At 37.8% G+C, this 19,927-nt stretch overlaps 2 protein-coding genes across 3 annotated transcripts in view; one reads left to right on the forward strand and one right to left on the reverse strand.

Moving 5' to 3' along the window:
• dock1 (dedicator of cytokinesis 1) overlaps window positions 1–19,927 on the reverse strand; it is a 589,776-nt gene that overhangs the window by 282,322 nt on the left and 287,527 nt on the right. The window lies entirely within an intron of this gene.
• The window catches only part of insyn2a (inhibitory synaptic factor 2A), a 46,953-nt gene that overhangs the window by 1,096 nt on the left and 25,930 nt on the right, over window positions 1–19,927 (forward strand). The window contains exons 2-3 of the mRNA XM_080205278.1: window positions 4,688–5,860; window positions 15,297–15,368. Of these exons, the coding sequence (XP_080061404.1) occupies window positions 4,695–5,860; window positions 15,297–15,368 (1,238 nt within the window). The 5' untranslated portion in view covers window positions 4,688–4,694. The remainder of the gene's footprint in view (window positions 1–4,687; window positions 5,861–15,296; window positions 15,369–19,927) is intronic.

Here is a 19,927-nt window from a genome sequence, read left to right on the forward strand (position 1 = left end):
AATGGGTAATTTGATCATCAACTTTAATGTTACATAAGATCAAATTTGCTGATGGATTGTGAGGATACTATTTTTGTTTTCCCATCTTTAATATTAAATGATTATAGAACATCTTGAGCATTCCAAAGTCAGACAGCTAAATCAGAATAATCTACCAATCTAACAAACATGACCAATATCTCTCAACAGCTAGATGCATGAGCATCTATAGGTATTTACATTATTTTATATGATTTAATTGGCTTAGTCTGGGAAATAAATAGAAAGCTCAAACAACTAAAGTTATTTTCTGAAAAATAGCTCACACAATTAACACTGAAGGTTTAAAATTAAGAATACATAGTAAAAAAAACTAATTAGGTCCAACAAAAAGTGATGAAAAAAGACACTTTGTGGTGTTTAAAATTGGTTATCTAACTTATAAGCAAATGTTATGATCAAGTAATCAATGCATGATGAGATAACTCAGTTATTTCTTTTAATCTCAGTATTTTGAGAGAAAAAATAATTCTAATATTAGCATTTTACTAATGGTCAAGTACACAGTCAATAAAATTAGAGATACACCATCTCAGTGCTAACACAGTATATTTATTTGAAAGTTTTAAAAAATAAAACCTTGAGATTTTTCATCATATTACTATTAGACAGAATTCCATCAATTCACATCAGCTTTTCATGAAGTTGATTTAGAGTTAGTAGACTTAAAAATTAAAATAACAGGAAAGCATTTATTGTCCAATGTTTTTGAATAATATCAAGTATTAAATAGAATTTACAACTCATGTACCTTGCTAAGGATGGTCTTCATGCAAGTGATACTTTTTACTGGAAGCTCTAAATGAGGTTTTAAAAGGTGTCTGCTTTTATTAACTAGAGCTGTAAAATACTGTAAAAGACTCTACTGATCCTTGACTAAAACTTATTTGTTTAAAGAAATTTATGCATTATCTGATCTTTTTCAATTTGGAACTGATTTGCATATAGAATTCATTGCAGATGGAATCTACATAATAATTGATTCAGTTGAGTATGCCCCTGGTCAGTTTGTCATTGCTAAATTTACATTAGATGCACTGAAACACGACAATTTCAAATAGCACTTCTTGGTAAAAATCTATTCTTGGTACAGAAAAAATGGAGAAATTAATATTTTCTTACTTATACTGAGTAAGAATCATGATTTAGGTATAAAATATGAAAGAATTATAACTTGTAACCCAAAGGTAACATCACAATTATAATGCATAATCCCACTTCAAATAGATCTCACAAACTTTCTGCTTTTCTTTAAAAATTATTATCGCCATACCAAATTATACTGAATTTCATTATTTCCAAGACATATATCTTGACTGCATTTTTATTTATTTTAAAAGTCAAATTTCCAATTATCCACATTATGAAATATAATCCAGTATATATGATAAATAATGAACATCATAGCACAATCAAATAGCTGTTTGAAAGCTAATAAATGTGTTCATTAAGGATAAACTGTAAACCAAACCAATTAATGATTCTGATTTCTCAATTTTTAACAATTAATATTTTCTATCTTTGACTTTTGAAAATTCTTTGTGAATCACTTGATATTAAACAGGAAGTAACTCTTATCATGTTACATGCCATAAAAAAAACAATAGTAGGAAGCAGAAGAGACAATTTTGAAGTATAGACCTCAAAAAGTAAGAGGATTATGTGACAGCCGAGAGGACATAATCCTTCAAACAGTTACACCATAGGTTCGTTACATTTTTAATTGTAAAGTATCCTTAAAGTATGTTAAACATTTAATGGTCTTGTAATATATGGAGCTCAAGATATTCAAATTGTACCTTCCAACACATCCCAACTGGTTGCCTTTGGATCAGGTGAAGAGGTAGCATTGTCCTGGAACTACAATGATATTTGTCCACATCATGAATTATGAGTTACATAACTTTAGGAGGTAATTGTGCAAAATTACAAGTACTTTCCACTTTCAAGGCATTTCTGCCTTTGACATTTCTTATTGACGTCACACAGAATTTCGAAGTCAAAAGAACAAATTATTGCCAGCACAATGTTTATACTAAATTTCCCTACATCACTTTTATTATATCTTAAATTAGCTCCTTTTTTATAACCTGTTACTACATAGGGGCCTAGATGTTGTGTCAGCTGTGGTTCAGTTGGTAGAACTCTGACTTGAGTCAGATGGTTGTGGGTTCAAATATTACTTCACAGACGTGTACAAAATTCTATAATGATACACCAGTGCAATACTGAGGATGCACTGACTGTTGGAATCGTCCTCTTTTGGATCAGATATTAAAACAAGGCCCTGTCTCCTCTCTCAAATGGATGAGTAAGAGAGTATCCTCAGTGTCTTGGTCAATATTTATCTATCAATCAACATTTTTAAATTATTATCTAGTCATTATAACTTTGCTTGTTGGAGCTTGTTGTGTGCAAATTGGATGCTGTTTTTCCAGCACAATGGTGACCTCTCTTCAAAAGTACCTCCCTGGTTGTAAAGTCCTTTGGTGCCTCTGAGGACCTAAAAGTTACAATATAATTAGTCTTTCTTTTTCTTTTTAGCTGCCATAAAATGTACTGTGAAAATAAAGAACTGAATAAAAGAATGAAGAACGTAGGAGTAAAAGGGTTGTATGCATGTGAACAATACAATGACTGTTGCTATGATACATGAAGTTAAGAAAGAGAAAAAAAAGGAAAATGTTCACTTTGGAAATAGTTATCTCTATTCAGCTGTTCAGTGTTATCTGAAGTAGAGTTTTTTTTTATAAACTGTAACAAGACAATTCACCTGTAGCAGGTTTAAAGGAAACAATATCTCTTTATGTTGTGCTGTCTTGGTTGAAAATGTAATGTTTTTAACAAAATCTATTTTATACTTCTTAATGCACTAATTTTTGGGCTTAAAGAAAGTAAATAGAGTTTGAATACCATAAATCATTCTGCAGTAGAACAACAGCCAAGCATTAAAAAAGATACAAAGGTTCAACAGAACATTTCAAAAGTTTCATCATTTTAATTATGGGATACATTTTTGCTGTTGGGCATTGCGAGTCTGCCATTCACCCGTTGGCATTGGCCTTAGCCTTAGCCTAATTAGTTTTCATAGTTGGGGTTCACTAAAATGATTATGGCAAGATGTTACCATTGTGCGAGGATTAAACATATTGGGACAGAGGTGGGGCAAGAAATCAGGAGTCTCCTATGTGAAGCTCAGCCAGATGTGAGATTTAAAAGGAAGTGCTGAGGTACCAGACTAATGGTAGCTTCAATATAAAAGCAAAATACTACAAACGCTGCAAATCTGAAATAAAACCAAAATGCTAGCAAATCCAGCAAGTTTGGTAGCATCTGGTGGAGAGAGAAACAGAATTAAAGTTTTGAATCCATATGACACTTCTTCAGAGCTCTGAAGAAGTTAGAGTGACTCAAAAAAAGACTCAGTTTCTCTCTTCACAAGGTTAAAATGATCCCTATTTAAAGACTAAAACAAAGTAATTAGACTCTAATGTAAAACAAAGTCAATGGCTGTTGAAACATAGTAATTAGTCACATTTAAGGTGTTTGTGAAACTTCATCTGTTGTCCCCATCAAGTTTACTTAGAAAAATAAGATTTCTAATCTTTCCTTTTGGACCAAATATCCTTTTTGGTATGCATCCCATACCTTTCTGTTGTAAGGAGACCGCATTCTTACTGCAAACCAATCTCGGTAAATGAATATTCTCAGTAGCGAAGGTTCAGATTTATTCAAACACAGTCCAATAAAGATACAAATATAAAGTGTTTTTTTAAAATCAGGCATTTACATCATTGCTGTCAAATTGACAATACTTGACTTTTGAAGCCGCTAAAGGGGCTTTTGCCTGCTGATTCCCTGAATGAATTCATCAGCACCTGCTTGTACTTAGCTTGTGCATTGACTCAAATCAAAGATTATATATTTCTTGGAAAGGTCTATTGCTTCATTTCCAGCACCATCGCCATTCCAGGTGTGTACTAATAAATACAGACTGTTATAAAAAGTTTAATTGCAATGAAACACCAACAAGAACAATTGTGATGATATATTCTGAAATGTCTTTTCAAGAATTAGATGTTCATTTGATTTGATTTAATATTGTCAAATGTATTGATAGAAACTTTAGATAGTTTTCAGTTGATCTCTCACCTTGAGACAAACCAGTCTTGCTCCAAAACAATAGTGGCCCTAGCACAGACTAGCAAAACCATCAGATTTATAAATTTATGTTTTTCCAGTTTTGCCATAATGTTTAAGCTGTAATACATTCAGGATCAGAATATTCTCTAGTGAAATCAGTCAGTAGGCCAGTGGGATGGAGTTGAGAGGGATGACTGAATTCAGAAAGGAATTACATAGCCTAAAATTAATTTTCAGTAACTTGCAAACATGTTTATTAGTGCTGGAGGAATTTGGGTTAGAAAATAAGTTTTTGCTTATGTATGTATAAACTTAGCACTTTTAAGTAGGTGTGATCTGAAAGTGGTGTTTACCACTAATATTTTTAAATTACAACATCTTGTTGTGGAGACAAGTTCATTGTATCAGTTCAATAATAATTTTGCAACAAAGCTTTTTATCCTTTAAGTTTGTGACACATTGCAAACTGTGTTTTAAAAATTATCTCCATTGTTTTCAATTATAGGTAAAAGATGGTGAGTAAGGAACCAAGCAAATGCCAACTCAGTACAGAGAATGAAGCTGAGCAAGCAGCTTGCCAAACACTGGAAATGAAGTATGTACTGGATCCAAATAGGCAGATTAGAAAAAGAAATAAAGCCCTACAGGTGAGATTTAAAGATATTCGGGAAGCTCAGAATGAACAAGAGAAGAGGCTTTCTGCAGCACAGCAACTGGACAAAAAAACAATGAAAGCTATTTCTTATAAGGCAGCATATTGCAAATACATGACAGTGCCTGCACGGAGGTCAATCCCAAATGTAACCAGAAGCACAGGTGTGCAGACATCACCTGATCTCAAAAAGCGGTATCAGACATTCCCTTTGGAAAGGAAGAAAGTGAATGTCATTAAAATTGCTCCAACAGTTGACACATTCAGGCGACAAAATAATGATTGGGCAGTTAATAGTAAGCCCAATAAAGACTCAGGAGTACTCACAATTAGCAGTGCAGAGGGGACAAATCAAAAGAACCCAGATACCAGCTCAAATAATATTTTCATCAAAGTGAATAAACAAGCTGATAGTGACAGCTTTGGTGATTCAAGCAGCAAAGATCCAGAAGAGCCCTCTCATGTATTAACGTTGACCGATTCTGACCCAACTGAGCAAAATTACCAGTTGTGCAATATGGCAAAATATGATAAGGGGGCATCAGAAAATCAGAACTTTAATCAATCAGCATTATGTGAGCTGCAGCTAACGGAGTGCTCCTCCTTCCACTTAACAGAAGCCAACTGTGAACTTAAACAGCTTGATTCTTCTAATTCTTTTACACAGGACTCCCCACAAAATGTGACAGCACGGGAAGTACATGAAAGAACTTTGCATCCAACCAGTCTGCATTCTCTGCCAGTGAATAGTCAAGCCTGTTCATTACAATCCCCGCAAAGTGAAGGAGAGCCCTCTGAATCCACTGTATCAAACATTACACCCAGAGATGAAAGTCAAATTCAGTCTAATCAGGCAGCAGTATCTGTAATGGAGACAAATCAGCAAATCATGCCTCTTACAGAAGCGGTGGATCTGAAAGCACAGCTGCAAATAATGGAAAACCTGATCAGTTCCAGTCAGGAAACCATTAAGGTGTTACTTGGGGTTATTCAAGAATTAGAAAAAGGTGAAGCCCTCAGAGAAGGGTAAGATCACAAAAAATTGTTTTATGAAAAGGTATACACGTATATACTAGTTTAAAAATGAATGTCCAAATAACAGAAGTCAGGAATAGAACTGTTACATGACTATCTAGAAAGTGGGAGATAAGAATAAATGTCAAAATTATTAATGAAATACATACTGCATAAAACAGATGATTCAATTTTAATATATTGATCAGTAAAATTCAATGTGGATTCTCCAAATTTCTAAACACCAAGTCTAACAGGACTAAATAAGTTAAACAGCACTTATACGTTTTAGATCAATAGGCAAAGTGCAATACACAACCAATAGTTCTACTGCCAGTTGCACTTCGCTGCAGGTTACAATGAGGTCATTGAAGAAATAACCTCTTCTTATCCCTGTTAAATAAATGTACAAAGTTCTGCTCATGTGACACTCCATTCCAATGTCCCCCAGGAAGTTCTGGACCAGCTGGAGTATTTTCACTGTGGTGATGCCTCTGGTCAGAGTTATACTACAGCCAGTGAGAACTGTAAGTGGTATAAGATGATTTCCTGAAGGATTATCATATTTCACAACTAAAGAGTGAGATTGTGATATGAGGAAAGTATACTGAGTATGTTAGTTATGTTCCACCACACTGTTCCTAAATTAAGGAAAATCTGTTATACTACGTTTGCAAAAACAATTACAATCCTTGTTTGATGTAGGTGGCACTTCATCTCTATTCAATCAAGCAGCATCAACATGAAGCACATAAGTCATATACACATGGCTGAATGAAGTTCCACTGGGAGGAGTTGATAACAAACTCCTTTTTAATTTAGTTCAATCTGTAAAGACTCTTTTAAATGCCTTTAAAAAATCCTTACAAAACTGTTTTGTGAATTAAATCTGAAGTTCTCAGATTATAAGTAATTGTGTTATTTTTGATTTTAAAAAGTAATCAGATTTGCAACCCAAACTAAGAAAAATTAAAATTCCACAAATTAGAAGGCGAGGACCAAAATGGGAAAATAAATAAAACAAGTCTATTAAAACTTAGGCAAGCTAGAAAAAGAAACACAACTGAGACCATTTTAACAATGTCCAAACCAGCAATTTTGAAAAAAATACATCAGGATATATTTTAAGAGTCATGTAGGATTTTAATAGACTAGTCAAGGAAGAGGGATATTTGATAGAAGTGAATTATAAAGGAAAAAATAAAACAGAAGGTAAATTTGACGTACATTTGGAAGCACTTATATTATCTTTTCAAAACTAATCCAATTTATTCTTTATTAATATTTGATTATATGAGGCAGTAGGTAAGAAATCACTGTTGCTGTTATTAGGGGACAAGCAATTAGTGCAATCATATAACATTCTTTCTTCCAGTATTTTAATCCTTTAATATAGTAATTTCTAGTCTTTTATGTATTCAATCCAAGACATCATGATCGATTATTCAACAAAGAGCCATAGTCACCTTGGTGTGAACAGTAACCTTGACAAATGTTTCCAAACAATCAACATTTTTCAGCTTTCAGCTTTTAAGTTACCAATAATTGATTTAGGAAATAGTTGAAATTAAGCTTTCAAACAATTCAAGTAACTAAATGAAAATAATGTTTTTGCATTATGCAAAAAGCAGATTTTATTAAAATATATTTAATTTATTGTAAAGGATTAGACCTATGTTGATGTGAATATCGTCCAACTAAAAAACAATGATGGCTTTATGTGCTTAGCTGCTGTATAAATGGCTTTTCTAATCAATTAATGTATTACATTCATGGAAGTCCTCAATACCATAATGCCTATTTGCTCCCTTTAAGAGTTTTATTTATTAAATTACTATCAGCCTTTATATGTGGTCTTTGTTTTCAATTGCATGATTGGAAATAATTGCCCTAGTATTAGTTTGAAGGCAGGGAGGGAGTAGGGTAGATGCTATTTTGTGGTTAGGATGCACAGAAGACCAGAGGAATAGGAGAGAGGTCAAAGACTGCAGCCAGGGAATGTAAAGGAGGGAAAAAGCGAGAGATTGGAAAGAAAAAAGGATGGTGGGAAATTGCAAATGGAGGGGATGGGGAAAAGGAGCAACATTACCACTGAGCTGCATGGGTGCATTGCCACACAGCCTCATTATAATATTAAAAGGAATGCGCCACCTCCTGGGAGCAGATTAGTTGTCTGCCTTCATCCTGCCTCCATTAAAAGTGGAAGTCAGTGAGCTTGAAATAGACTTAAGACTTAAACATCCCACATGGCTCAAATTCAGCCTTTTTTGAGGTTGAATGATCTTCAATAGTTCATAAATTGCAGCAAACTTTTTCTTCTTCATTTAGAAATATGGGTGTTATGGCTACCATTTATTGTCCATGTTTGGTTGCCCTGAGAAGTGATGGTGGGCCTCTTCTTGAATCATTTTAGTCAATATGGTGAAGATGCAGTCACAATGTTATAGCAACTTGATACATCAGAGTGGCTTTCAATAATGCAAGAAAGTAAGAGTCAACATACAGCGTGGGCTAGGAGCCACATCCGTGTGCTTGATTCGGTAAGGGAGTCAAGTGTTTTTCCATAAGGGATATTCATGCATCAGTTGGGTTTTACTGGCAATCTGACAACTTTGTGGATACTTTTTACTGATACTAGCATTTAAACTCAATTAAAAACTGAAAACATCCATGGTGAAATTTGAAATCTCACTAATATAGTATAGCTATATAAATAAGATTGAATGTGAACAATTGTTCAAGATATCCCAAAGATATTAAGACTGATTGTGCACACTCTCATTACTTTAAAGATTAAAAAAAAAACCTTCTGCATGTGATCCTGCTTTGCATAATAAACAGAATATGGCCTTTAAAAGTGCCAAAAAAGTGCGAAAATGGGAGTTTCAGATCCGCATTTTCAGTGAGGCCACAAATGAAATTTTACGTCACTTTGTGCAAAAAATGATGCACAATCTATTTCCCACCAGTAGGAGAGGGGGCAAGGCTAAGGGCTGACCCCAACCCCCCTCTACAATCACTAGCCTCTTCACTCCTTTGGATATCCCCTCTCCCTCCCAGTCCAGTTGATCCACCCCATCAGCATGGCTGGCTCCACCTGGCCCAGTCAATCAGCCCCACAGACAGTTGCAGAGTGAGCAGCTCACCTCACCCCACCCCCCTCTCCCCTTGTGTTCCCTGATCACATTCCTACCCTTTTCCCTTAGGCCCACCCATCAGGTCCTGCCTCCTTGACACTCCACAGTGCCAGTGTCAGGCTGGCAGAACCAGGATGCCCAGTGGGCAGTACCAGTGCCAGGCTGACACTGCCCATGGGGCACTGCCTATTCCTGCCCCCAATGTCCCTGAGGGCCTCCATGACCTCCAGTCCTACCTGCAAGGCTATCGTATCAAGTCCCAGTTGATGGGGACCATACACGATTCTCGCTGGTGAGGACCTTCACCCGCGAGGCCAGTGAGAACATTCACTGGTGAGGCCGCTAAGACAAGCAAGCTGTACGATAGCATTCCAGAATCACTGATAACATCTGAATCAGCATTAACATTGCTATAAATACTGAGATCAGCCTTGCACCCAGCTAGGGCGTGAGGCTGATATTGCCAGAAATCTCAGCCCAGTATGATCACCAGAGGCGAGAAACTGGGCATGAACCCAATTTTTCACCTCTCGTGCGATCTTACCATTTGCCCACCCATTCACCAGTGGGATGAGGAGGTCTGATTGCCTCCCTATTTGTTCTTTTGGAGTGGTGAAGATAAAGAAGAAAATGTTAAATTAGATCCACAAATATGTATGCCAAGGTCTGAAAATAAGTGGATCATCTAATTAGGCATGCAACTGCTCAATAGCATCATGTGCAACTTAGAACATAAAAATTGTGAATCAGACTGCAATTTCAGGCAGCACCAAAAGCAAGTTAAAGCCCTAGATTTTCGCAATGGTGGAGAGATTCTCCATCATTGCAAAAATGGCGGGTGAGCTTAAAATCCAGAAGTTCCAACCCTGAACCCAGCACCTACCATTTTCATGGAGGTGGAAATGGGCCTGGGTCAGGGTGTGCACTTACAATTTCACAGAGGCAACTGCCCACTTAAATCAGCAACTGCTTCCATTATTTGTGATTTTGGGGAGCCAAGTATGTGAAACATGACAAGCACAGGTTTGACCTAGTTGGAGTAGGACTGAATTTTGGAGAGTTACTTGGGTAGGTGGCTATTCTTTTACAGAAGGAGGACACCGCTTTGGAGATGGTCATGGGCAAACTTTGGAGGAGGTCAGATACCCCTAGGGATTGAAGTAGGAATGAATGTGTGTAAAAAAAGATGAACTTCTTTACTGTCAAGCTCAATGTCAAAATGAACTGTCCAAGGCAACAAACAAACTGGTAAGCATTTAAAACTCCTGCACCATAAATCTTCGAAAAAACTGTCTGAAGTACCTTTTAAAAAAGCTTGCTATTTCGCTTTGTCTGATTTGATTTAATTTATTATTGTCAGATGTATTGGTATACAGTGAAAAGTATTGTCTCTTGCGTACTGTACAGACAAAGCATACCATTCACAGAGAAGGGAAGGAGAGAGTGCAGAAGGTACTGTTAAAGTCATAGCTAGGGTGCAAAGAAAGATCAACTAATGTGAGGTAGGTCCATTCAAAAGTCTGATGGCAGCAGGGAAGAAGCTGTTCTTGAGTCGGTTAATACATGTCCTCAGAAACATATGCCTGAAGGCTTATATTACCAGATTAATGCTGCAGACTTATAACACAACCTTTCATTTTCATAGTACGTTGCCTTCCATTTCACAGCTTTATTGATAGCTCCAAGTGACTATAAACCTATGAAGTGGGACTATAAATTCCAACGTTTGTTTCTAAGTGGGGATTAAGCACTTGAATGAAATACTTGCTTTTATAAGGATGTTGGAATATAAATATACTGAAATGGGTATGCATTATTAAGACTATTATTACTAAATAGTGAATTCATCAATGAATATAACTTTATTTATTTAATCTCGACATGGTTTCTGAGTATGCCCTTGACAGATGCTGGGTGAGTTGGCATGGGTGAGTATAAAAGAATAAAGTTGATTGTCAGGCATTTGTTCACATAAAGTTAGTACTAATTTGGCACAGGGGCTCTAAAAGGCCATAGGGTAGACAGAGAGGGAATTTGTGTTGGTATGGAGGGTATGAGGGTCCATGAGGGTGGGTGGGGCATGGGATGGCATGAATGGGCTTTGGAAGTGTGGTGGGAGGCTTTGCAGCAGTGTGAACTGGAGGGCTATTTTATGTTTTATTTAAACCGTCAACACAGCGCCAGGGCACAGGGAGGCCTTCCAACCAGCCAGCCTTTTCACTTTTGCAAAATGGTGTGACTCTCAAAGAACCCTGCCACTCTAGAACAACTTTTATCCCAGGTCAAACTTGTGGAGCCGAGAAATGTTCCAACCTGCGCTCCCTACCCAAGAGCTAAAATCCAGGCCAAAATAATACTGTTTGCATGCAAAACAATACTGAAAAAGGGCTGCTTTCTTGCAGTCACATATAATTTGCAGCCTTATAATTTATACAAGGAATCTCACAGACTTTAATTTACAATATAGAACACTTTATAGTAAACCTTCTGGCTTTTGCACTAACGTACTCAACTGCTTCTAGACAAACAATACTCTTGGTCTCTTCGAACTAGCAACCAATATTGGCACTACAACAAGGAATCAGGATGTCATTATATTGAGAACTATTTTTGCTACAATAACATTATAGGGAATACAAATGTTTCTTTCAAAATACACATTACAGTTATCTTTTGCTGTTAGCAATTTTCAACATTTCTAAAATCTTTAAGTTTCATTGCTGCCTGAGGGACAATACAAATTGCAAATGCAATATTGCTTCTGATATTACTATTTCTTTGGGGAAATTGTTTTCAATTTCCAACAATAGAAATTCCTGTGCTGTGGAGAATAGAAACTAACTTAAGAACCCTGACATGTAGAATTACTTTTGCACCCCTGCTTTTTACTTGGAAAAACAATTGAATTTTTCCTTATCCTTTAATTTAGAATCCTTTACCAGAACAAAAAGCACGCTGCTTGTTTTTCACTTGAAAGCACATAATAGCTCAAAACAAAATAGAGTTACAGCCAAAATCTTGCTTTGTCAAAAAAGACTGCTTACTTCTAGTTTTTTTTTAATTAGGTTTTTCCTAACTATTCATACCTGGATAGAGCTGGGCAATGGAACTGACTGGACTGCCCTACCGAGAGCCAACATGGACCCGATGGGCTGAATGCCCTCCTTCTGTGCTGCAATGACTTTGGCCAGTAACTTCCTGGCTCCCCAGTGTCAGATTTGGGGGGGTATCCCAAAGATGCACTGAGGAATCCCTCTTGGAAGTTCACAGGTAAGGCTTTATGCGGCATTTGGTCAGAGGCTTTAACATCACCTGGACAATTGCACTGCACTGGGAATTTTTACACCAGTTTTACACCAAAGTTACTCTGAAAGAATTAGAAAAAATAAAAACAATTCTAATTTCAGCGTAACTATCTGAAACACCCAGACCAAGACCTACATGGAATATGCCCCTACAGTCCGAATCCCCCAACCCCTCGCTCTTCAATCCCCAGAGTATTCCCAATGCATCTCCCTCCCACCTGAGGGATTCCCCTAACCCCCTGACCCCAGCTGCATCTTGTAATATTCAACTTGTAATATCCCTCCCTCTGATCTGCCCTGCCCCCCAATGCCCTCTCCCCTTCCCAGGTCAGTCAAATTCCATTCAGAGAAGGCAGTGTGTCATTACTGGACTAGTAATCCAAAGTAATCCAGAGATCCAGAGCAAGATCTGGGCATCTGGGTTCAAATCCCACCACAGCAGATGGTGAAATTTGAATTCAATAAAAATCTGGAATTATAAGTTTAATAGTGACCATGAAACCATTGTCAATTTTCTAAAAACCCATTTGGTTCTGCTATCCTTACCTGGTTTAGTCTACGAGTAACTTCAGATCCACAACAATGTGATTGACTCACAAATGCCCTCTGAAATTGAGGGCAGTTCTAGACAGTTAGTAAATGCTGGCTCAGCCAGTGACATCCTGTGAAATGAATTAAAATACTTACCTGAACACGCGCCTTCTCCCTGGCTGCTCAATTTCACTGGGCCCTTTAAACCAATCTGCTTTCCGGTAGCCAGTGTCATAGAAAAAGAGACCTGGCCTCCTTGTGCTCGGTGGAGTTGCATCACACTGTGGCTTGCAGAAACACTTCCCCTGCAGGCTTCAAGCAGCTCTATTCAGCAGTGGTTTAAATAAAGTTTACCAGAGCAGGTCAGTGCACTTTGAACTCCTTTATTCCAGCAGGCCAGGACCTTGTGCTGTTAGGTGGAAGTAACGGTCCTCTATGACTCACGGCTTTAGGTAGCATACAGATTAAATGATATATAAAAATTGATTTTTTAATGACTATCCCTCCATGTAGAGCACTGGGATCAATCAAATAAACCAAATCAGATCCCTTTATCCCTCCTTTATCTCTCTTATTCTGGGGGTCACAAGTCTTCTTCAACAGTCCTGCTGACACAGAGGTGGGAGATGCAACAAAAATACCCAGACCATATCAATCAAATATTCATGGTTAAAGAGGGAATAAGAATGTAATTGTTATATTTAAAAGTTGAATTAATAAACACAATATACAAAGAATGACAGAAAAGAGAACAAAAATAAAAGAAAATGCTACATCAGGGCTATTATATGTTTAATATTGAAAATGGTCAATTCGCACAGAAGCAAGATGTTCAGATTACAACCTGTTGAACCTACTAAATTGAGAAGATAGCTGCAAAAGATCTGAATTTATAGTAAGGTGGAAGCTAAATGAATAGTAGCTATCTTGAAATTGAAAAAAATCTGAGCTCCTTAGACTTGTTGGAAGTGAGGATAGCTTTTCCCCTCATCCTTTTCATAGTCTTAATATCCTTGCCTTATTTAAAAGCAGTAAAATGGTTACCCAAAATCTGGTACAACTGGCATCAATTCAGATGATATTCCCAACGGTTGTACCTTATTTCAGACACAATATGGTGATCTCATAACTACTTAACTCCCAAAAATATTTTTTGATGGGACAACGAAGAACCAGGCATATCATCAATACTTTTGTGGTAAGGAAAAATTCAATAACTTGGAAAAACTATCTGATCAGGCAACAAAGCTCTGAACTGAGAATGATTGCTTTTTGTGATCAAGCTTCATCTGGTAAGATTAGTGGAAAGGCTAAAACTACAGCAATTGCTCACTGGAGATAGAATTTGAAAATTCTGAGGGCATGTCATCTGAGGAAAGCATTGGGTTTTGGAGCAATTCCAAAATACAATCTGAAATAAAAGTGGAAGAGCTTCTCTTTCAAACCACATACAACAAAATGGCCAACAATGAAAGGAAATCATAACTGCTTCTCCATATTGCTAATAAAATATAGTGGTTCTAATTGTTAAATATAGACTTAACATATCTGTCATCCAAGCAGCCTAAGCAAATGCATCAGATATACCATCAGTGTAATCAAAAATCTTTATTGTAATTATATGTCAGATACTAGGCAAATGATGAGTCAAAAAAATCAGCTGGAATCCCTGTAAACCCTGTGCATTTATGATGGATAATTCCACCTATCCTACACATCTTTGGACATTAAGGGGCAATTTAGAGTGGCAATCCACTGAACATACACATCTTTGGATTGTAGGAGGAAACCCACGCAGACATGGAGAGAACGTGCAAATTCCACAGTCACCCAAGGCCGGTATTAAACTTGGGTCGCTAGCATTCTGAGGCAGCAGTGCTAACCGTTATGCAACGTTGCACACTTTCTCTGTTATTCTTAAATAAGTATACCCTTTCTGCATTTTATTTACGAACGACTGATACTTTTTCTATAACCTTAATGGACAAGTGCAACAACCATGCACCTATAGATTCATTTTGGTGAAAGGCTGCAGAGCACTGGAGAGGTATGTCATACATTGGTGGAGTGGACATCAATATTAATGTTTAAAAATGTTATGATGATTATACTGACATGCAATACACTGAGTGTCAAAGGAAATTCTGCCTGAAATTGTTTTAACGTTAACATGTTTTCCACATTAATGGCATGAAAAACAAATTAAATGTTAGTGTTGAAAAACAAATGTCAAGGTTATTTTTCTATCCTGAAAATGGAAAGAGACATTATTTATCAATCAATTTAAATATTTAAGTTAAAATGAAACTTTTAAAAGTAACACTCACATTAAATGTTGGTAATTTAGTAAATCAATGCTAACTGGAAAACAAAAACTAAAATATGTAAAAAAATTCCCCAAGTTACTTTTCAACTATTCCCTCAAAACTAATTAAATTTACTTTTGCAATATAATGTGCATTTTTATCTTTACAGGCTCTCCTATCGAACAGGACAGGATACTGCAAATTGTGACACCTGCCGAAACAGTGCGTGCATTATTTATAGGTAAGGTACTGAACAAAATAAAAACAAGATCATTTTTGATAACCTACCATCTCCTTAGAAATTCAAATTTCTTGTTCTGTCTCAAAAAAGTATATTTTTAAATATTACTTAATGGTAACAAAGACCTTCCTTCAGTTAATTATTTTTTGTTCTTTGAATGTATTTAAGTCTCTAAAAACAATGCCTTCTCAATCAATGCAAGAAAGCCCAAGACACCATCCTTTGGAATACTAGCAATGGTAACTGCCACACAAGTTCTTTGAATCAAAACTACATTTGTAGGTTTTTAAAATTCTTTCATGGAATGTGGGCATCACTGGAAAGAGCAGAATTTGTTGCGCTCAAGTAATCATCACATTAACTTTGAAGGAAAAGAGTTACTTCAATGGGGGAGATCTGCAAAATCAAGCCACAGGAGAAAAATTAATACCCTGGCAAATACCTCCATTTTAGGTAGATATTGTATTCTTTGGCAGTAATGGTAACGAGGTTCAACGAAGCAACAAGAATGCTGAAATGTCGCAGAAACAATGATACAAATCCAAACTCACACTAAATCAGAAAGAAAATGAGGGCTAAACTGGGCAGGTGGTCCAAGTGTGGAAAATGAACTTTTTAAAACAATGTAGGTAAGTTCATCCATAGTAAGCAATCTTAACGTCAATCTGCAATTGTTCAACCTCCCAAAGAAACAAGTTCCACATGCCATAGGCTGTGACTGGATGTGATCTAATCTAAGGATCATCATACCTCAGGTGAGAGGCAAGGTTGAGAAGGCGGGTCTTCACGAATAGCCTCAGCCAGTAAGAGAATTGAACCCACACTGCTGACGGCACATTGCATCACTAACCAGCTGTCCAGTGAGCTGAGCTAAACTGACCCCCAAATATTGATTCCCAGTGAGCAGGGTTTGAACCTGCATGGGGAGACTTCATTGGATTTCAAGTCTAACATTTTAACCACTCGACCATCAATGTTGAAGAAATAGGGCATAATTGTAAGGTTTGGGAATAAATTCAAAGAAAAGCTATTACTAGGGTTTTCAGTGCCCATATCTTCAGCTTACAACATCACTGCACTGATGTAGCTGGGTCAAATCATGTTGATTGTGCCTGCTTGATGCTTTGTACACAGGGCACGACTCACCCAAATCAACTCTAAGTGACCTTCAGAACAGTTCCAAGATTACAAAATGTTATGCAGTGGGATAAGGATGAGACAAGAGGGAGCAGCTGCAGGACAGGGACAGAGAGCATAAGCCTTAATAGAATGTTCACTGTATGCTTCAACAATGAGGTTTTTGATGTTGGCTGTCTGCTGGTACATCTTTCAGCTGCAACTGGGGCATCTGATCTTCATGTCCACCAGCCTCGGTGATTCTCCTTGCTCATCTGTTGTGGAACTGTCAGTGAAGGGAGTTTCATGAGGTGTGCCAACAGCTTACATTCATTTGTACTTACAAGGGGGAGGAGGTCTTGGTCGATTAATATATCCTGCGAGTGACAGGAGTTGAAAGAGGGCTGCCACCTGCTGGGGATTGTTAAATAAAACCAGGGTTAGGCTAGATTTAGAGTGGATTGCTGATTCAGGTATGCATGGGTCCAGATAACCAAGTTGCATGAAGTTGGCATTGAACATGAGACCTCACAGCTGTTACAGGACATAAATAGGAAAGAACACCTCTATCAGTTAAATGCCTGTCTAAGAGTAAACACACCATGAAGCTGGACAGCCAAGGCACCCCCATCCTGGGTAAGGGGAGCCCCCTGATTTCCCCTCCTTCCCTTCAACACAAACCCACTACTCCTAGTTGTCATGCATTATCTCCCCATGTAACACAGAAGACTTTAAAGCAGGCCACTTGCCACCTTGCTCCCCCTGAATCCCATTGTGCCAGGGCCCAGCTTTTCAGGAGCATCACCAAATTACAACTGTGTGACTTCTGGCTGGGGAGTTAGGTGCTGAATCGGCTTCCAGCCCACTAATGGAATGTAAATCATAGACTTGAATAATTATCAGGTTTCCGCCAGGTTGGGGCGGGAAGCTGATTGGGGTCAGGAGGCAGGCCGAGTAATTTTGCCACTCAGCAGGAATGCCCAATTCAGCAGGAAGTTGGGTGTCCGCCAGCAGCAAGCAGGATCACAACCTTTAGAGGAATCCTGTGCATTTGGAAAGGTAGCAACACAACATTTAGAAATTCCACAATTAAGTGTACAAGTTGGTCTGGATTCCAATAAAGTGATTATGCTTGAAATGCATGTATACTAATGTATAATAATTACTTTTGAAAAGATATGAGGTGACTGATAAAGCTCCTTTCCTTACATCTGGTAGCCTCTCTTGCTCTGAAAGATAGTCAAAGTGCCAGTGGTCAGAATCCTTCAACCCCGCCTGAGGCTGGGATTCTCTGTGAATGGAGTTTTGGCTGAGTTTCAAATTATGTATTCTTGCAGACAGCAGTGGCGGAGTGAAAGAGATCAGAAAATCCCTGCCTTTATCAGTTGATTGTGGAATTTCATCAGTTCTAAGTGGTAGGCCCAATTCATATGGCTGCACTTTGGCCCTGATAAGAATACCCAGCATTTCAGCACTTCAGATGTGTGCAATAGGTACGGATATCTCTTCTCCCACACAAAAATCAAAGCATTTGAAAGTCAAAGACCTCCCACCAAAAGCCTTTCAAAATATCTGAGGGTGCAAGAGATGTGTTCTGCCAAAATTAATTTAGCACTTCATGAATTAAATCAATGTCATTATCTTTCTGTTTTTTCTACCTGTGGAATTATTTAAAATGTAAATAAGATTTGTCATTGCTCTATGTAACAACCTGGCAGTATAGTTTTACTGCATTTTGGATTAAAAAGGAAAATAATATGGCCACATCGTGTTCATCATATTGCTGCTGATCTTTTTAAAAAGAGGCATTGCTATTCCTTTAGCATGCCTGTCCTATAGATAACACATTTGTGTGCAGGCTTTGATCCATAAAACACCCGGAAAAAATTTCTTCACATTGTGCCTAAGGTTGGTTCACTCCAGATTTAACATTGGTTCACCAGGATAAGCAGCTCCATGGCTATGGCTCTCATGGGCTTTTCCAATAGTATTTATGGAGTGTGGTATGTGAATCATACAGGTAGTGGCCCAGTTCCACATGAGAATCAAGATATTTCTGAGTGGTCTACTCGAACAAATTTCTCCTCCTCAGTCTTTTTATTAAAACTATGGGCTGAGTTTAATCAGCATGGCCAAACTGCCCTCAGCAGCCAGAATGACATGGGAAACCATTTAAGCCTTTGAGAGGCCCCCAGGCAATCTAACAACTAATTAGTTGTCACTGGGACTTCCATCTCTTTAAAAGACGGGAATCTATCTCCAACAACTGCCAACCAATCAGAAGGCAGGCAGCTCTTCAGTCTCATCAACACCCATGGCTCAGCCTGCACCCAATGGAAAAGAAGTTATCCTCACCAATGAAAACAGTGGCCAAGGCTGGAAGTGCACTCAGTGGAGAGGATATTGTTCTTATAAACATGAGAGTGAAATCTTGAATTGCCGAGGTCTGTCAGGCAGGTCTGGGAAGGAGATGGGAATGGGTGTTTGGTGGAGTCAGATAGCATGTAGACGCAAGGGTAGCCAATGCCAGATGAACAGAGTGTGTCTGATTAAGAAGGCAGTTCTTTATTAAGCCCACAAAGAGGCTGCTAAGACTCACCAGGTTGTCTCCCCACAAAGCAGAAAGCCCACGACTATTGATAAAATGCTAGAGGTGCTGAAAAGAAACCTGTAATTGGCCACATAAGAATGTTACACTCTAATATAGACCAATAACTTTTTGTTCAAAATAGAGAAATCTCAGTTACCCACTGGAAGAATAAAGCCACAAGATTCCATGGTTTTAAACAAACAAAATAATCTTTACAAATCTGAAAAGTAAAACAATCTACAATCTCTATCATACTCTAACATTCAGAATAAACATGAGATAATCATGGTTAACAGGCAAACCATGGTCAAACCCACACTGCACATTAAATGGCAGATGTAACCAAGACATATCCCATGGTTTTCCTCAGCAGCCCTCCCATACATCAGTGATCACTGAGAGTCACAATCTCTCATTCAAACTCTGTTTTCCTTACAAATGAAATTATAGCTTTTTAGAAGCAGTAGAAATTTGCCCAAGACATCTGAAATACAGGAGATGCTTTAACAAAACATCAAATCCTCACTTTCAAAGATCTGGCCTCTGAATTTACTCAAAAGCCACTTCAACTTGGACAGCCTCAAGGACTGCTGAACTCACAATGCTTCATTTTCATCTCTTGAGACACGGATTCAGGAAGCTGCACTCCCACCTCCAATTATCAGTATACCTCAAAGTATTTACAGTCCTCTAGATTCACTGGATGTTTTTGAACTTCAGTCTCCCTGCCACTCTGTCAACTCCCCAGGAATTCCCTTGAACCGCATCTGCACAGATCAGCTCCCAGGGCCTATCTGGGAGCTACAAACCACACAAAGTCCAAATTGCAATTAACAGCCTTACCGAATGTTCC

This window comes from Carcharhinus amblyrhynchos, chromosome 17 (assembly GCF_965287045.1).
Source record: "Carcharhinus amblyrhynchos chromosome 17, sCarAmb.v2.hapA, whole genome shotgun sequence".
NCBI classification, from domain to species: domain Eukaryota; kingdom Metazoa; phylum Chordata; class Chondrichthyes; order Carcharhiniformes; family Carcharhinidae; genus Carcharhinus; species Carcharhinus amblyrhynchos.